Genomic DNA, 19,834 nt, shown 5'->3' on the forward strand with positions numbered 1-19,834 from the left:
ACGGCGAGGAGGAGGATTACCCTCCCTCCGTGTGCTACGCCCCCACAGTGGATTATGGTGGGGGAGAGGGGAACGAGGAGGACTACCCACCGTCCGAGTGCTCTGCTCCTGCCGTGGGCTACGGCGAGGAAGAGGAGGAGGAGGAGGACGATTACCCTCCGTTCGAGTGCAACGCACCTGCCGTGGGCTACGGTGAGGAAGAGGAGGAGGAAGACGATGATTACCATCCGTCAGAACGCTCCTTCCCCGCCGTGGGCTACGATGAGGAGGTGGAGGAGTTCGAGTCGGAGGAGGAAGGCAGTCCGCCTCCCTCTGAGTGTTCCGCTGGGACTGTGAAGGGGAGGTGGACACCAGAGACGGTCCCATCCTCCGATCGTTACGGTGGAGAGAGGATGGACTGCTCCCGGGGTGGCAGCCCGGAGCAGTCCATGGAGTGGGACCAAGGAGAAGAGGAGGAGGAGATGGAGACCGCAGGGGATCTCCCAGGCGGTCCGCTCGGGGCGTCTACCGGCCGCGCTGCACCCGGCACCTACGCCGGTCGCGCTGCACCCGGCACGTCCGCCGGTCGCGCTGCACCCGGCACGTCCGCCGGTCGCGCTGCACCCGGCACGTCCGCCGGTCGCGCTGCACCCCGCGGATGGTCCGCTGCGAGGACCGGAGGAGGACCGTCCGCTGCAGCACCGGCAGCTCCCGATCTCTCTCCCCTTATCGCCCTACTCCTGGCGCGTAGTCTGGCGCCTGTTTCATGTTTGTGTGTACCAGTGTTTGTAAGTCTTCCCATTTGTGTGCCTAACCCGTTTTTCCCTTTCGTGCCACTATGTGTAAGTGTACCTGTGTGTGTGTTTGTGAATGTCCCGTTAAATGTGTCTAACGTGTTTTCCCCCGTCTTCCCAGGGAGGGTGTTCTAGACTGTGCGTGGCGGACTCTCCGCCGAGGGCGGTCATCTCCCAGACGCAGGACTGGGCGCTTCAGATCCGCCCATCGACGTGGGTGCGGGGCACTCAGTCCTGTTGGCACCCCGGGACGGGTAGTGCCCTTGGTGGGGGCGTCTGTCACGCTACGGTCCCCGAACCCTTCCTTTGGGGCGTGTGTTAACGTTGTCTGCGTCTGTGTACCTCCGTGGGTGCGGGTGCGTCTTGTCATTATCCGTCTCACCTGTGGCTCGTCTCGTCATCACGTGGGGTTGATGTGGTCTGTCTATTTAATGTGCGTTCGCGCAGTGTCTTGTGCTCGTCGTTGTCTAATGTTTGAGTCTACACGTTACGTGTGTATTTGTCTGTTTAGCGTGCGCTATTGCGCAATACCTATCTACATTAAAACGTGTCGTTGTGTCTGTGAAGCTGGATTTGTGTCTCGTCCTTCGCCTCGCACCCAACGTCACAGGTAGCTGTCTGACTGAACAGTTATCTATACGTATACAAATACATTTACAAATAATACCGCACAGCGACACAAACTTAATGTCGGGAGATAGGCCTACATTATTTAAATGTCACGAGAGACAGTGTTACTGTTAAAAGTGCACTTCCAAAAAAATTAGTATTGGAAAAACTAATTTTAGCTTTCTTATTTGGGAAAACAATAAAAACAAGACTGGGATACTGGGATATAGGCAGATAAAAGTTTAGTTGTGCAATGCAGAAGTTTTTAATCCTGTTGCTGAACATCTCAGGATCTTTAGTTCACACACTCACAAATATACAGATTTTCTGATTCCTAAAACCCACATAGAAGTATTGTACTGGGACAAGTCTAGTATATCTACTGTATGTACTAAAATCAATATACCAGTTCTGTGGCCAGGTATTCACTTTAATAAGACTGGGACTCAAATGATTGTGGATAATCTGCTCTGTCATCACTCACCTGAAAATTTTTCACCCAACCACCAGCAGTAATGTCAGTCACAGGAGCTCACCATCTCCTGTCAGAAAATCTGTTCACTGTCTCAGAGGTAAACTCCAGGAGATTGGTGAGGTTCTGCAAAACTACAGTCTGCAGTCTTTGTAGGAAATCACCTTCTTCTTCTGCACACTCAGTGAATTCTCGGATCTGACACACTGGAACATACTCTGAGTCAGTGTTACATTGCTGTTCTTTTAAATTGCCGGTTGCATGGCTCTCAGAATCAAAATAAAAATGTAATCAGAAGAAAACATAACAGTACAAGACATTGTAACAAACAAAAGCTGATCCCAGTGAAATACATAAGTAATGTAAGCTATATCGATCAGTCACAGCAGGTCTTCAAGGTCTTCTCAATGTCCGTTCACTCACAAACAAGTCTTTTTTAATAGCTAAATAAATGAATTGAAGATTATTGTCTTAACTTTCTTTTCCTAAGAGAGACTTGGCTCGATAGAAGTGGAGCAATACGGCTAAATGAAGCTTCCCCCCTAATTATTTTTTTAATGCCTCTAGATTATATGAGAGGTGGTGGTATTGCATGTTTGTACCACAATGCATTCAGCTGTAAGTAGATTTCGTCAGAGGAGTATTCTACTGTTGAACATCTGTAACAGTAATTATTTGGTTCTATTGATTGTTATATATTATCCTCCCACACTACATATAGACCATTTCAAAGTTTGTATACAAAGATGACGTCACGAAGATGCGCGCGCATATTGGCAACGGAAGTGTAGCATTTTATCATTGACTTGCGTTAGCATCAGCGCTGTTTTTTTAAATATGTAGTGATGTTCAAAATAGAGATGTCTGGTTATTGTGTATACGGCTGTTCGAACCGTTATTCGTCGGGTAAAGGTTTATAGTTTTATCGAATACCATCTCGATCGCGTCCATTTCAGAGCAATAGGAGACGGCTATGGCTGCAGGCTATTAACAGGGTGGACTGGACAGAGGACATCATAAAGAATGCCCGCGTCTGTAGCGCCCATTTCATTTTAGGTCAGGTGGATTTTCGTACATTTATTTAATTCAGGACGTCTGGTTATAACTGTCAATTACTCGGCGAGGGCTTAAAATAAAAATGGGCTTGTCCGAAGTGCTATTGCTAACTAGCTAGTGCAAGCACTTTCGGATTTCACGTATGTATTTCATACATTGTATATGCATTGTCTATTGTATATACACATATGAGATTTATAATTTCATTTGCCACGTTTATTAAACTGAGTACAGTAACAAATAAAATATTTTTCTACACAGGCATGAAAATGTGTCACCTTTCGGCGAAATTCGCCGTTTTGAAGTTGAAAAGGGTGACCTACGTGAATCGTGTAGATCCGATGAGTTTTTTGTTTGGGGGGGGGGGGGGGGGGGATTATATTTTAATTATCATATTGACTTAATTAGCAAACAGAGCACTTCCGAAATTGGCTATTTCAATGACAGTGGCCAGCAGTTTCCGCCCAGAACCTTCATAGAGGCCAAATAGCGTTTCAATCTTACCAACGTTCTTCATTCATGTTATTTATTTACTGCTAAGCGGGACGAGAAGCAGGACCTAGTGCTACACCGCGGACAAGTCAGAAGAGCGTACATTTACCACTACATTTACCAGATCGTACATTTACCACTACATTTACCAGATCGTACATTTACCACTACATGTAAATGGTTTCAATCGTTTTCATATTTTGCGGTAAAACAAAGTTACTGCCGTTCGCTACAGCGTTGAACACTGTCAGATCTAACCACAAGCTCTTGTGATAATAGGCCCATCTATCTACCTATTTAAGTTCGCGTCAACCCCGTGTAGTTAACGGTGACATAAAATAAGAAACAAGATTTTTTTCTAGTGTGTCTGTAGTTGTAACTGGTGAATCCAGGGACGTGTGAGGATCACATTCGCACCAGGGCTGAAAAGGTTGAAGATGAAGTTGTAAACTCTTGTCGTTTGAGTCTACCATGTGTTTTAGCTCATGTTAGAAAATAAAAACACGTAAACCTGGTATTTTTACAATAATTTTCGCCGCTGATGTATGTATTGGTTCATTAAGACGTAATGGTTTTGACTGAGCCATCCGGAATTGCGAAAGCGGCTTCTTGCGTTTACGGATTGCGTTTACATTGAATCCATTGACATGACAGTCAAAAAAACATTTTTTTATGGATTTTACTATATCTTACGGAGCCCGTAAGGTGACATCATGTAAAAAATAAAAAAATAACGCGTGGGAACGAGATACTAACGTCGCCTTACGAGCTCCGTAATATTTGGCATCACCTGTCGCTGTATCCCCGTACACCAGCAGCCACCCACAACCCCCCCCCCCCCCCCCCCCCCCGTCGCAGTATACCCATGACGTCACATGTCAACGCCCCGTCGCCGTATCCCCATGACGTCACATGCCCCGCCCCCCGGTCTTCTCACCTTTTTAACCCCTGACCCATTTTCATGCCTGTCTACAATATATGTCTGTACTTTTTTTTTAATCATTGTAGGATGTTCACCAAAATAATCACCTCATTTCATCCAGTGACTTGTAGGCGCGCAGTTTCTCTTTAGTGTAAACGCTAGGTTTCTCAATCAAATAAGTAAAGATATCTGGCCACTGAACTGGAGGCCATTCTGACAAATCATTCTCGCATTCTAATATTTTGTAAGGATCTGGAAGACTTTCTCCTGTCGGCAGGGTGAGTTTGCTCATATAAATGATACGATCTTGATTATTAAGCTGACTGACGTAGAGACTTACAGTAGATTCGGCTATTATTGAGAGACTTTTATTTTGAAAGATCGAATTAAATCTAAATCCCCGCGTATATGCATCATCATTGTGTGAGGATAATAGTGCAATAATGTCTTGCTACACATACATACAGTGCTTGAAAATAGTAACGTTTATTATCTTGTTTATATGGTAAAGAATTTGGATCTGCACTGTGGTTCCATGGGACAAATCTCCACTTCCGTTGCCAAAATGCGCGCGCATCTTTTTGGTGACGTTGCTCATGAAACCGTCTATAGACTTGGAGATTTTGCAAAAATGCTTTCTAGGATTTTAATTGTTTTAATCCAGTCACTTCTGAATTCATGAGGATGCTTAACTGTTTTGATCTCATAAAACGTGTATCAGGTCCAACACATAGGCATGGTCACACTCTAGATTTGATCATTTCTAAACATATAGATGTTAATTATATTGAAATTGCTGATGTTGCAATGTCTAATCAATTTGTTGTATTTTTCAATATGTCAGCATCTATTAGAATACTAATAGATTTTACAATAGATTTTTTACTAATAGCTTTTACAGTGAAAAGCACACAATAAGCAAGCATTGTCTCAGTGCTGGTAGTGCCGTGGCCTTCACAGACTTGATACAGTCCCTCCCTCCCCTCTCAGAAAATGGGAATGAGATAGTTGAAACATTCATACACAGAGTTAGAAACTTTATTGTCATTGTGGCACCAAAGGTAACTAAAATTATTTCTAGTAGAATTAAGATGTTCTGGAGAAACATTGCATCTTCTTTCAAACTTGAGCAAGATTGCTGGCAGGCTGAGAGACATTGGCGAGGGTCAAAATTAGTACATTTTGATATTTATAAAACAACATTGCAGAATTACTACAGCTGTATGAGTGCATAGGTGATATACAGACATGGATGTTTTTTGCAGTTAACTAAAGGGAAAACAGAGGTTCTTGTTCTTGGTAGTGATTTACAAAAAAAATTAGTTCAAACTTATTTAAATCAAATGAATCTGAAGGCCAAAAGAACTTGGGCGTCATTCTTGATAATGAGCTCAGCGTTACATCACAAATCATGATTGCATGCTGGACAGCTTATATTTGAAATATTGTTCAAGACATGCTCTCTCCTAGTGATTCTCTCTCTTGTGTGAAACATTTATCACATCAAGGCTAGATGATTGTAACACTCTTTTATATGCTCTCCCAAATAGCTCTATTTCATACCTACAGGAGAAAGAGGGAACATATTACACTTGCACTCCACTCACTGCACTGTTTACCTTTCCATTTTAGAATAGATTTTAAGGGTCTGGTGATGGTTTTGGTCCTCTTTACCTTAGTGAAATGATTGTTAGATATGTTCTAGTCTCTCAGGTTTTCAAACAGAAATCTACTGGTGATTCCTAAAACCCAGTTAAAGATTGGAGAGAGTGCAAGTACAAGTCCAGAGGTTCATGAGTTTACTCCACCACAGAGACCGAGAGGGTCTGTTTCATTGAAGGTCTGACACCTATACTAAAGATTTATTTCTGGAACAGGACCTACAGCTGGCATGCTTCTTATTTAGTCACATGTTTTATTCTCATAACAGTTGGTGCTTAGTGGAGTGAAGTGAACATGTAAATCTATATGCTTAATGCACTTATGTAGCAGGAAACAGATGTGCACGTTAAACACGTCTAGAAATGTTTCGCCAATAGCTTTCATTCTCCCTGGCATCATGGTTCCCATAGGGGCACCTGTCCATCTGCTTCTTTGTGTTGTATTTACATCCATTTCCACCTCCCTTTTTAGTTTTCTGCCCTTGATTTTCACCTGATCCTTGTAATGCTGCCTTATGTCTTCTGTGTGTTGTCCTTCGGGGCCCTTTGTGAGCTTCTCTATTGTTTGCCTCTTTGTTGTATTCGTGTTTGCAGTTTTACGTTCTATCCAGTTCATTCTGTTTCCATTTGTTTCCCCTTTCGAGGTTATATTCGCCTGTGTTTGTTTCTTTGTTAATTTGTTAGTTTATCTACCCATTGTGTTAATAAAGAATTGTCGCATTCTGTCTTGTGTCCAACCCAGCTTACCCTCCCTGACTCATCGACATAGTGATAGAGGTTAGACCAGGACTAGAATCAGGGATGTGGTCAGTTTCATGGGATATCAAATCAAATCAAATCAAATTTTATTTATACACAAAGCAGCTTTGCAAGTGTCCGAGTCCAAGCCACCAGTGAGCAAGCCAAGGGCGACAGTGGCAAGGAAAAACTCCCTAAGGGCATGAGGAAGAAACCTTGAGAGGAACCAAGACTCAGGGGGGAACCCATCCTCCTCTGACCGAAGCCGGTCACTATGACAACAATTTAAAGAGAGAGAGAGAGAGAAAAAAAGATGTGAGGGATAAATAAAGTCTGTCCTGGTGTAGATTTATAAACATGAGTTCTTTATATAATTCCTGTACATTCCCAAATGTCTTGATGGTTGGTAATGTTATACATGAGTCCTTTATGTAATTCCTGTTTAGTCCTATCCATCATCCTTTATCCATCATCCACACTGGTTAGTCAGGGCTGGTTGGTCCAAGGTCAAATTCAAGCACAAAATACAAATACATACTCAAAATGATTGTCACTTTTTATTACATTAAAACAAATGGTACCGTGTTGGGTAATGGCAGCAGAATACGTGTATTGCATAAGCTTGTTGGCGTTTTATGCTAGCTAGCTTAATATATGCTTAAATACAATATATGCGAGTTTGGTTAAGATTTGCTAACATAGCATATATATTCCAAATATTTTAGTAGTTTATTTTCAAAACGCAAAATCTTTACGTCTTCACGGTCTCTCAAGCTTATCAGATAGCTATTTGTTGCGAAACGAAATACAGTTTCAAGCATTTTCAATACTTTAGCCCAAATTCCAGCACTTGCCAAACCTGATAACTTAAACATTAAAATGCAAGCATTTTTAAGTATTTCAAGCACTCGTAGGAAGATGGATGAATTAAAAGGGTTAACCCGAACCTTCTAGTGATGACTGTTTTTTTGTCTTTATGCAGATTGGTGCTACCCAGGGCCGGCCCTATGGTGTGATTTTTGTTTCAATAGTTCCACAAAAGCAAAAGTAAATCCAAGAGCAGAAAGTATATGTTATGAATGCAAAACAGAAAAAAATATATCAAAAGTATATATTTTTTATATAATTGGTTATTTGAAACTTATTTTCGTTTGCATTTTGACAAGTTTTTGGTTCCATTGTTTTTGTTTTTTTGGATTTTCCCAGTAAGGTCTTTTGCTTCTGGAATCTCTCTTTGCTTCTGCTTCGTTTTTTGCTTCTGACTTTTGGAACACATTTCACGTGTGGGAGGGTCTTAGATGAAGGCGTTCCTCTGCAATCTCCATTGGTCACTGATTCCGGACTGACACAGAGCTCTGAGACCGCCTCTGGGACCAAGCCACGCCCACCCCACCAGCTTCCCAGCGTTTTCAAACATGGCAGAACGCGGTGGTTCTGTTTCACAGTAGCATGTAAACTAAGTTTTACCATAAAAGTTTATACAAAGGTTATAATTAATTGCTAAATTGTCTGTAGATATTGCAAATGTACATTGTATAATAACTACATTAAGCATGCTCACCAGCACGAGCTTTTTAAAATTTTAGTGAACTGGATGGAGAGAACATTGATGTGTGGAAGAAATATGAGTATTTGCAATATCTGGTATGGCGACGGACGGGGGGTGGGGGGCAGCTGGTGTACGAGAGGTGATGCCAAATATTGTAAAATCCATAATAGTAAAAAATACCAAAATTAAAGCCAAATACCAAAATTAAAGCAATACTGAAAAGTGGCCACCCTATATACAACCAGCTTTGTTCACTCACAGTTTTTCAGTGTTCTGCAGGTACCACACACAAACACACATCACATGCATCTTGTGCTGTCCATATTTTATTAAGAAGTGAACAATATTCATTGAACCATTGAACATAGAGATACTAAACATAATACATGTCAGACATGACATTCAGACACTGTCCGACTCAGAGATAAAAACAAAAAGATTTTAACTTGGAGGGGTGGGAGTAAGAAGAGTAGTCCATTGAAACGCAGAGTGCGGATTAGTTTCCTTCTCACTTTAGACCCGCGGGGACTAGTGATGTGTCGGTCGCGAACGATCCGGCTCTAAGAGCCGGCGCTTTGAAGTGAACGATTGGAACCGGCTCCACAATGGGAGCCGTTTTAGGATCCTATTTGGGAGCCGCTTTTTCCTTCAGTATTGCGCTTGTGCTCTGCAAGTGCCACAGTTTTTTTCCAACATCGTTTTTATTTGTCCTTCGGTGCCTCGCTGTCTCTCCCTCTCCTTGCACGTATTGCTCTGCTTCTACCAGTGGTAGAGAGCGGAGAGTTTATTTCCTCAGTCGGTGCTTAAGCTAAGTTGATACCAGCGCGAGGGTCCGTGCGCCCTGCGTGAGGACCCCCGTGCGAAGTGAGGTCGTGCACCTCTTCAGCGCAATGAACAAAGTTATGTATGCCGGGTTCATACACCTTTACAAGGTGGAATTCAAGCACTTGTACATCACATTTCAATATTGAAAAAGGCCATTTTCAATATTTCCCAGCACCTTAAACTTAAATATTTATACATATACTCGAAATTATTCTAAATAATTTGCTTTTTTATCACATCGATTCAATCAGACAGCTATTTGTTGTGAAACAAAATACAGTTACATTTTCAAGTACTTTAGCCTACTTTAGCACTTTTCAAACCTGGAACACAATGCAACATTAATTTTTGTCAGGTAAATGTTCCTTCCCCTGTTTTTAAAGGGTGTTTCTTTATACTACCACATATCGTTTCGGACAACACTGCAAAGAATGTCTCCACTGCCCACATGTCAAGCGTGTGCTCCACACATCTGACCAATCACACGCAGCTTTCAGTTAATAATGTGGTGGTAAAACACTGAAAAAAAGTTATCTCCACTTTTTTTGTGGAAACGGCAGGCAATTGGCCAAGCTGTATTGCGTTCTATTTTGGTGCTATTTTGTGATAATTTAATAATTGGTTATAATAAAAGTTTTATTTATAAAGCATTGTTATGCAGCATTTTTACTCATCACAAGTGCTTAACAATGTCAATAATGAAACAAAATGTTATAAAATTAGGTTTAAGCTATTAATTAATAATGTAAAAAATATATATGGGGAGCCGTTTGGGAGCAGACAAGAGCCGGCTCTCCACAGTAAGAAGAACCATTAGAGCTGCATCTCAAAATAGAGCCGAAAATCCCATCACTAATTAACTCCTTCCAACCGCAGTCAAGTTTAGCGCGCTGCAACCATTTGACGTCATCTACCCAGCAGGCATTGCGCGTCAGAAAACATGGCTGCGCCCATATGTCAAATATTTCGAATAAAAGTGTTGATTTGTAAATAAATTTGCTGCTTTTGTGATTTTTTTTACAACATGTCTTAATAATTTAGATTAATTACATCATATTAAGGCTTACAAGTGTTACCAGCCGGGGTTCCCTTTAACATTCTTTAATGCCCGTGTACTGCTGCAAAGTTTAGAATATACACTTATACCTCTTGAACTCTTAGGAGTTTAGTCTGTACACGCTTCAACCTCACACTGAACACCGTTAATTAACTAAATGTCAGTAGTTATGTTATAGCTATGATGATCCTGTGGAGGACCCATGCCACTGTGGAGATCTCGTCCCAACTCCTTTGATCTAATCATAGTACAGATCCTCTCCCATGCCCATCTAATGCATTCCCTCAAACACCTATTAGTCAACAGTTGGCAAATATAGAGTGATACATTATTAAAGACTTTGGTAAGCTTAGGTAATTAAATCAGTTTTTAATGAATGATAATAAGGAAAGAAGGTAATGTTAATGTCTACCTTCTCCACCTGCAGTCCTGCGTTCCTTGTGCACAGCAAACAAACTGTACTGGCACTGCTTGCTTCAGGGATGTTGTGAGGGAAGCGGCCGCATGCACCCTTCTGGCCACTAGAGGGCCTCATCCCCTGAATACTGTTGGTCTCCATGGATACTCCTCTCATTCACCTGTGTTCCAACAGCCTCATCACCACACTATATAACACTTCCAGTGTCTCCCAGTACATGTGAAGTACTGCCATCACTTCCTGGTCTGCATATCAAGTCTATGTTACATTATGAAAACATTTTGTCTGACATGACATAAAAACGGAATAATATGACATTTATCAAAATGTATGATTATGTTCATTATGTTGTAGTCTCTACATACAGACCACCTTATTATTTTGGAGACATACACCATCAGAATGGCACTTCCAGATGTGTGTACACCTGTGTGGAGAATTCCTTCATGGTGTGACGCATGTACAGAGGTGGCAGGAGGCAGAGGCTGCAAACTGAAAGCTTCATTATCCATGGTAAAAAGAAACACCAAGACTCAGGCCAAACGGCAGTAATAATGTAGATAGCAGCACTTTCATGAAAAGGGACATTTCAGACCTTAGTATTGCAAAAAGTATTCACAATTATTGTATTAATGTTGAGGACATCTGATTAATATGAAAATATTGATTTCTTCAGAAATGCATTTTATGATCATATTCAGAGAGCTGCCACTGTGTACGTAATGGGGTTGAAGAAAAACATTGCCCAGATCTTGAAAAAATGACCAATAATTATAAAGAGCTAATGCTTGAGATGAGAAAATATGATTTTGTGATTGATAAAAATATCCTTAATGCTGTGATGTACACAGAGAAATGATACATTTAAGCAAAAAATTTGAAAATGTCAAAGTCCAATTTGAATCATTATAGTGGACCCATGTGGGTTGGAGTCCTGCCAAGCACTGAACGATTCGGTGAACGAATCTTTTGAACGAATATTTTTAGTGAACTGATTCTAATGATTCAGTTCATCTAAAAGAACTGCTGTGCCCATCACTAACAAATAATGTTACAAACGATCAATGGACACACAATTAATTAGAAAAACGACCACATCGTGCCGCTGCGTGTCTATGTACTCCATATGTGCGAGCTATAAACTGGTGCATTACGGTTGCCACCTAACGGCAGAAATAAGAACTACAGGCAATACGCTAATCTTCAAATAAAACGAACTTTAAGACTGACAAGTAAATAACATTCGTTTGTAGACAATTATCCGTCCAATGAGTAGAGATATCACGTTTTGTGGTTAACTCTGACAAGCATACATTACTGCTAATTTAATTCATGTGGCAGAATATTTATTTGACAGCAGTTAAATAAAACGACAAGGTATTATGGGTCATTTAGTCCAATACTCCGCAAAAGGTAATTATTTTGCTAGCGTTTGCTTTCCCCCTTTTACGTTGCTAAGTGTTTCTGCATATCGGAGTCATGGAGAAAAACATGTTTTGATATGAAGGTAAATCGCCAAGGTGAAACTCCAAACAAAATATCTAAAATCCCTCAGTCGTTTACCGACCCCCAAAGAGACAAGACACTTTTGCATTTGCTGTGGAAAAAAATCAACAAATATCTCAAAATATCTACAAATTAATATCTTCAAACAATTAATATCTCCATTTAATATCTTCAACGTATTAATATATTTACCGAATTAATATCTCGAATTAACATATTCAACGAGTTAATATCTCGAATTAATTTGTTTAACCTGTTTAAAATGTTGTTTTCCCTGCCTTTCACTGGGCTGCGACCAGTGCTCCTTTGTGCCACTGGAGTTTCGGCCGTTGTTTGGTCTTTTCTCGTTTACAGGCGGCGGGTCCGAGATCAACAGACGGAAGTCGAAGCTGCAGCTCATACCGACACCTGCGACGGTAAACTAGGGAGCTAGCGACGAACACACCCTTATATTCGCAAGCTAGTTTGCTACATTAAACTAGCTACTTATCACTATGTTACTTAGCTTAACTAAATTGGCTACCCTTTAACGGCAAATTTAAACTAGGTTGCATCAAAGTTTTTAATATTTCAGTGTTTTTTTAAACATCTTCCTTAGGACATGATCGGGAGCCTTTTGCATTGGACGAATGCATCTTTGAGACGCTCCATACCCCGATCCGAGAGGTAGTTGGCTATTATTGGTGAAATCTTTCTTAGCCAGCTTCATTCTGTTTAAATCAAATCAAATCAAATATATTTGTATAGCGCTTTTCACAACACGTTGTCACAACATGTACAGGATTTAGGGAAGTTTCTGTGCAGAACTGTAGCATGCATTGTTTATTTGCATGCTGGTCACAATAATTGTAAAATGCAGGTCTTGCACATACTTGTCTAGTCGCAAAGTAACACGTATTTGGTTTTCTCCACAGTTGAGGCTTATACAGACTCGCCAAGGATTGGACAGAGCACATAGGATGTTTGCCTTCACCTTCTCATGAATGGGTTCTTCAGCTACACAGGTTCCCTTAAGTTTTTAATGTGTATCACAGGCACAAAAATATTTTGTTACCTGAGGGTTTATAAGGGCTTTGTCCATTTCAGTGGTAAAGTTATTTTTCTGCTTGACTGCAGGTGGTGGAGGTGAAGCTCCAGCACAAGTCCATCTACAGTGGGCTGGAGAGTGAGCACTGGTGGGTGCTCAACAATGACTTTTACTGGATAGGTGCAGAGGTGAGTCATGGGAACAGGTTCACAATTTCAGTAAGAATGGACATGCTACTGTAAATGTCCCTTCAACCTAATCTTTTCCTTGTATTTGTAGCTTACCCTCCACCACTTTGCCAGCGCTAGTGCCGTGGCCTGCATCAAGGTAACAAAGAGTCTTGACTATAAGCATCTTTCACTAGCTTGTCCCATTCTGAATTACACTCATCAGCATGTCCTCTGTTAATTCAGAGGAGGGGATCCAGCATCACAGACGCCACCATCTACCTGCGCACCTGTTCAACAACAACGTCGGTGCAGAATATTTTTCTGGTTAGTGCTTCCTCCTTTCTGATTGCATTTAGAATTATTTGTGGTGAGGTTTTTAGAAAATGATATCTAAAGGCATTTTTATTGTGTGTGTTTTGTAGCAAACGGTGGTGTCCACTTGGTTTAAGGGTGTCTCCATTGGTTCGGATGACATTTTCAGGTCATCCGAATCTAGTCACACCCAGACCCTGGAGACACCGAACCCAGCTGTTTTTTCCAGCAGTCCATCCCCACCGAGAGCACCCCCTCAACGACCACCTCCAGGCTTTTAAACACCTACACATGAATTGAATTCTTATATAAATTCATAATTTCACTGTGTGGCATGCGTTTTATTTTTCTACGTAATTTAATATTTTTGCTTGCATGTGTGTTTTTCAGATGCTGAAGGTTTTCCCATAACCACATGAGGACTAGATGTTGGTCTTTTGGGACACAGAGGTAGAACATCACATGGACTGATCACCCACCTGGAGCGTTTTACATCTGCCCCATCTCTTTCCCCTAACACTCTGTTTCATCTTTTGAGGTTTGTGTAACCCTAACTCATCTTCCAGATTTCTCATGAAAACATAAAGCTGTGTGTAGTCTTTATTCTGCTTTTCTGTCTCTTTCGTTCTGTCCATCATGTGGGTCTCCTGTGCTTCTTCCTGGATTAGAGACTACCGACAGCTGTGCAACCTGAATTTCACGCAGGCTCCCAGGACAAGAGGACTACTGCAGTTTTTGGACCAGGACAGAATAATAAGCCTTGACAAGATGTGCATCAGGATGATGAGAGACTTTATGATCCACGCCAGAGAACAGAGACAAGACCAGAGGACTGAACGGCATCAAGAACCGATCGTCGGGATTATTAGAACAATCACCATCGTCAGTGTGCAAGGAACTGTGAGGAAAGCCCGAAAGAATCACCATTCGTGGACTATTCATCATCACCGTGGACAACCATCAGGATTACAGATTCGACCATTATGGGATTTTTGGTTATCAACAGCAGATTATCAGTGCTCCTGTCATCCTCATCAGACCTCTACAACTAACTCAGAATGCTGCAGCACGACTGGTCTTCAATCTCCCTAAGTTCTCACATGTGACTCCTCTGCTACGCTCTCTTCACTGGCTTCCAGTAGTGGCACGCATCAGATATAAAACATTGATGCTTGCTTACAAAGCCAAAAATGGACTGGCCCCTCCCTACATGACGTCCATGGTCAAAAGCCAATCCGTACAGCGAACACTCAGAAACTCAAGCTTGCCTCGACTCGAAACTCCATGCTTAAAGTCTCATGGAAGACAAAGCTCCAAACTATTCTCCGTCCTGGCTCCAAGATGGTGGAACGATCTTCCATTAGCTGCTAGGACTGCAGAGTCTATTGCTATCTTCAAGCGTAGACTGAAGACCCACCTGTTTGTTGAGTTCTTACCAGAGCACTAACTCAGCTGATACCACTTGCCGTGGTTCTTTAAATGGTATGTCTGTCTGTGGTTATTTGTGCTTCTTGGCAAATGTCTAACTTGCAAAAACACTAGGTAATGACATTGACTCCTGTAGTTTAGTAGTAGTCTGACTCAATGGTATCTTGAATTCTGGCCTATTCGTACTATTTCCTAGGATGAATTCTGTGATTGAATGCAAAGCACTTTGTAAGTCGCTCTGGATAAGAGCGTCTGCTAAATGCCGTAAATGTAAATGATTTTGTAAATTGTTAGTGAAATATGTATTATTGTTTTATAAATATTTATCAGTAATGTGATTGTGTTTTAATTGCAAAGGAGTCATACTGTCTTGTATTTTACCTTTGGTGTTACTCATGTAATCATCAGTATGCTTAGTCTGATTGTGTGGTTTGTGTGTGACTTGTGCATTAGTCTGTATAATTTGATTTTGTGTTTTTGTGTGATTTGTGTATTTAACCAGGCCACCCGAAGGGGACTGGTCCCTGCTGGATACACGCACCTATCCGGATACAAGCACCTGCCGGTGGATGCACTGATGCCAGGGTTGGACGTGCCATTCCCACAAGAGGTCGTGCGGATGCTAGTTCCTATCAGAGGCTCACCATCTACACTGAAGGGACTGTGACTACTTGGCCGGCGAACGAGAACTGTGACTACTACTGTAGAACTGTAGAACCACCCTGCGCACCACGGACTTGTGCTAACGGGCCGCCCAATGGAGGATGGGTTCCCTTTTGAGTCTTGGTCCTCCCGAGGTTTCTTCCTATTCCCCTCCATCATAGGGAGTTTTTCCTCGCCACTGTCGCCATTGGCTTGCTCATTAGGGATTTGGACCCATAAGATTGTTAATCTTGTAAAGATTGTGAAAAGCACTACACAAATAAACTTGACTTGACTTAATCATTAGTGAGTTATAGGCTAATTATGTTTTAGGTTGAATGTATCCAGTTATGATATTTGAGTGATTCACTATTTTCCCAGCTAGCAACACTAACCATGCGATACCTGAATTTAGTAAACTATAGTGAGAGAGGAATATTACACTGGAAACACACAGCCTAAATTATTACAAATAAATAAAATGTAGCTTCAAGAGAGGGGAAACAAAAGAAAGTAGAAATAGTTTCTTATAGACAGTTTGCATTGGTGCTTGCTAAAATTTCCCTGGTGGAAATTTTCATTTTTTTAAATAAACATTTTAAATGACTAGCTTTTAAATAGTACAAGTGTGCTACAAATGCACAACATAAAATATAAGTACAAATGTAACGCAGGCACCTCCTCAGCTAGGAGGCAGACAAACGCTGAGGAGAGCGAGATTTATTAGAAGGAATTCCATAATCATAGTCGTAACAACAGGCAGGGGTCGTAACAGGTGAGCCATCCAGGTTTGACAAGTTGATCGGCATAATCAGACACACAAAGAGAACGAACAGGGCAATGGGGAGAACACTAAAAGGAATGAACAATGGAACAGGAACAATACTCACTAAATCAAATAACAAGGATCGCGGAGCACATTGGCAAATACCGACGGAGCAAATGAACAGAACAACCGAAAACGGGCTAGGGAGACACAGGGATATAAATACACAGAACTAGACTAGACACAGGTGAAGACAATGACAACATGGGCATGGCAGACAGAGGGAAACTATGGTAACAGACAAGCAAGGCGGGATTAACAAGCAAGGAACAACAAAGACACGAAGAGCAGGGACACCGGAGTGACAGCTAGGAGAGGGGGGAGTAGCCCTACGTGACAATAAAATGTAGCTGGGAAAATTATATTACTATATTACAAGTGTGCTGTAAATGCACATCAATGCATAATACATAAACTGTAGCTGGGTAAATTATAGTAGTGTGTCGTTAACAGTGGTGAACGGGTCACGAAAATCCATGAGAAATTTGGTGGAGACACTACACATTACTGAATTGTTTACTAAAACTATTAAGGGAAGGGGAATAGCAGGTGTTTATACACATGTTGACTCGCTAGCCAGCAGACGTGTCAATTCCAGGTTCCGAAAGTAAAAGTCCTCACCAGGATTTTGCTCAAGCTTGCTAGATTTTCTAATTAGTGCAATCCAGGTAAAATTAGTGGAATCAACACAATCCAGGAAGCCTGAGCAAAATCCTGGTGAGGACTTTTACTTTCTGAACCTGGAATTGACTCCTCTGCTAGCCAGGTAAAATGAAATGAAATGTGTGCTCATTTCACATTGCACATTTCATTTCATTTTAAAATACCTGGCTAGCTAGTCAAGGTGTGTATTGAGAACACCTGCAGTTCCCCTTCCCGCCTCCAGAACTCCACTCTGCAGTGTCTACTGAGTCTCTCCTGCTTCTGGAGCCCCATCAGAGCTCAGTGCTCCAGCTGGACGGATCCATCCAGCTGCCAGATGCTCAGGTACCAGATCAGGAACAGAGGATTCACTTGTCTAAATGAACTGTTCAAATATGATGGCTTAGGGAGGTGTTGTGATGCTGAGAGAAATAAACCACTTTGGTCTCCCTGTTACCTTGCGTAGATGTTTTGCAGATTTGCAGCAAGGCAGGCTCACTAGTCGTAGCTCTTCACAGAAGAAGAAGCTCATGAGAGCCCTGAATGCCTGTATTTCAGTCAGATGCCCAGCGTTTGGAGAGGACTACGAACAGGTTCAGCTAAACAACCCTCTGAGCCATTTAGAACACAGAACCAGGAGGGAGAGACACTCAGGGTTTCCTCCTTCTCTTACATCTGCCCTGTGGCAAATTTTGAGTTTCACCTCAAATCTGTGCGCACCTGCAGCAGGTAATTCTGTGCTATATCACCACATCTCCTTCTTGTAAATCAACTGCTCTTAACATGTGTTTCTTCAGAGTGTGCATTGTCACAAAGTATGCACACACTTGGTATGGGATAATGTGGGTTATTTCTGTGTGAATGTTGTAACCTCTCTGTTGATTTCTGTTGTTTGAAAGCTGTGGACTGCAGAGCTCCAGAGTGGAGGACTTCAACCACCTCTCTGTTAACCTGAGCTCTACCTTGACTGACAGCCTACACAATTACTTCAAGGTCTGTCACCACACACACCCCTACTGGACAACACTTTTTTGCCAGTTTGTTAAGTTAGGGAGCCATCCTAACCATTGTCACTCTCAATGAAAACTTTTTTTCAGTCAACGGTTTTGGAGTTCAAATGTGAATGTCAAGGTCAAGGTACCAAGGCATGTGAAGTGGTGGAGTTCTTCACACTCCCACGGTGAGTCTCGCATTATGTGAATTACCACAAACAATGAGTTTTAAAGCAGTCATCTCACACTCTTCCAGTTCTTACATAATTTTTCCTTTTGGAACAGAGTTCTGATCCACTCCCATCAGACCCTCCCATCAGACACTTCCATCAGACACTTCCTTACGTAACAGAAGTGGCTTTATCCAAGTTAGATGTCGTGCTGTTGACACCTGATTAAAAAATCTTCATCGTATAGAAATCTGGCAAATCTGTTTTGTGTGTGTGTGTGTGTGTGTGTGTGTGTGTGTGTGTGTGTGTGTGTGTGTGTGTGTGTGTGTTTTGTTTTTGCTTGTTTTTTGTTAATGACAATTGGATGGATTTTATTCCTCTCTCTACAGCTACAATTTGAATCTGAATTTTGTATATTTATTTAATGAAAATGCAGTTTTACTTTTTCTGTCAAGTTGTAATTTGATCAAATTAAATTTGTACTCCATGACTTGAATTTCTATGCATGTTTTGGAAACATATATCCTTTATAATGTTGTCAAACTACATTCAGTGTAAATGCAGGAAAGGCAATCTATAGATTCAGTCAGGCAATCAGCTGTGAAGAAACAATTTATAAGCAATCAGGAAATATTTTAGGACAACCTGAAATATTGTTGGACAGTTATAAATTAGAGGGGACTTTAAAAAGCAAAAAGAGTAGCTGATACTGTACATGTGAAGTATAATTGAACCGCACTTTTCATAAAAGGTCAAAGCCCTGCAAGGTGCCAAAGCTGTGTGTGTAATTGTGCAGATTTCTTTCACTAATCAGTATCTTACATTCTAGTATGTGGATTTTTCTAGTATAATAATGTATAAGATGAATCACTAAACCTTAGCACTAAAGGGTGAAGGGATTTCATGATCCATGAACCATGACCATGAACTTGGTCGTCCCCTGCAGAGTATATTGCAGAGTCACTGAAAGGTTGCAAAGGAAAGATTGGGCAAACAAAAACAAAAAAACACAAAACCCTCACAACATCGGGCATCATCATGACAGTCAAGAGATGATTTAGCCCCAAAACCTCATCTAGATGAGATTCTTAACCCAACTGTGGGCCGCGAACGCCACCTTGAGGGCCTCAAAAGAACAACACTTTTAAACTTTGGGCCGCAGAGGGCCGCCGGACCGCATTGATTTTGAATAAAATGCAGTACACTTTCTCACCACTAGTAGCGGTAGTGCGTCACTTAGATATTTAAACAACGTATTTAATATAAGTTAAACTTATATAGCGCCTTTCTAGTACCCAAGGACACTTTACAAAAATCCTATGGGGAAAAAAAACAAATAAAAATTAAATAAATAAATATAATTAATTAAACCCTACTATGACTATGTGGAAGGGAGAAAATACTGAGAGAAAAGGTGAGTTTTAAGCTGAGTTTTGAAGGAGGAAAAGGATGAACAGAGGCGGAGATGTTGCGGGAGGCCATTCCACAGTTTTGGGGCCATTACACAGAATGAGCGCCCACGAGCAGTGACAAGCTTGTATTTTGGA

General features: G+C 41.4%; 1 protein-coding gene across 4 annotated transcripts; it reads left to right on the forward strand.

The window, feature by feature from the left end:
* Nucleotides 1-4,517: 4,517 nt before the first annotated feature.
* LOC143518872 (uncharacterized) lies at nucleotides 4,518-15,960 on the forward strand. 4 transcript variants are annotated; one of them, XM_077011721.1, is made up of 10 exons: nucleotides 4,518-4,602; nucleotides 12,433-12,494; nucleotides 12,677-12,744; nucleotides 12,993-13,082; nucleotides 13,195-13,293; nucleotides 13,385-13,432; nucleotides 13,519-13,599; nucleotides 13,698-14,125; nucleotides 14,256-15,069; nucleotides 15,518-15,960. In XM_077011721.1, the coding sequence occupies exons 4-8, from the start codon at nucleotides 13,062-13,064 to the stop codon at nucleotides 13,866-13,868; spliced, it is 420 nt and encodes a 139-aa protein (XP_076867836.1). In that variant the 5' UTR covers nucleotides 4,518-4,602; nucleotides 12,433-12,494; nucleotides 12,677-12,744; nucleotides 12,993-13,061; the 3' UTR covers nucleotides 13,869-14,125; nucleotides 14,256-15,069; nucleotides 15,518-15,960. The 4 variants fall into 4 exon arrangements, with proteins under 4 accessions (XP_076867836.1, XP_076867834.1, XP_076867833.1 ...); XM_077011719.1 differs by lacking the exon at nucleotides 4,518-4,602 and adding an exon at nucleotides 10,939-11,085; XM_077011718.1 differs by lacking the exon at nucleotides 4,518-4,602 and adding an exon at nucleotides 11,836-12,079.
* The last annotated feature ends 3,874 nt before the right edge of the window (nucleotides 15,961-19,834 follow it).

The sequence above is a fragment of the Brachyhypopomus gauderio genome, chromosome 7, assembly GCF_052324685.1.
Source record: "Brachyhypopomus gauderio isolate BG-103 chromosome 7, BGAUD_0.2, whole genome shotgun sequence".
Taxonomy (NCBI): Eukaryota; Metazoa; Chordata; class Actinopteri; order Gymnotiformes; family Hypopomidae; genus Brachyhypopomus; species Brachyhypopomus gauderio.

Bases quoted from the DNA above. Each gene is read 5' to 3' on its own strand.
- LOC143518872 (XM_077011721.1), top strand. From the start codon at position 13,062: ATGGGTTCTTCAGCTACACAG. The intron at 13,294-13,384 runs GTGAGTCATGGG...TTGTATTTGTAG, and splicing joins TTTACTGGATAGGTGCAGAG to CTTACCCTCCACCACTTTGC. The intron at 13,433-13,518 runs GTAACAAAGAGT...CTGTTAATTCAG, and splicing joins GTGCCGTGGCCTGCATCAAG to AGGAGGGGATCCAGCATCAC.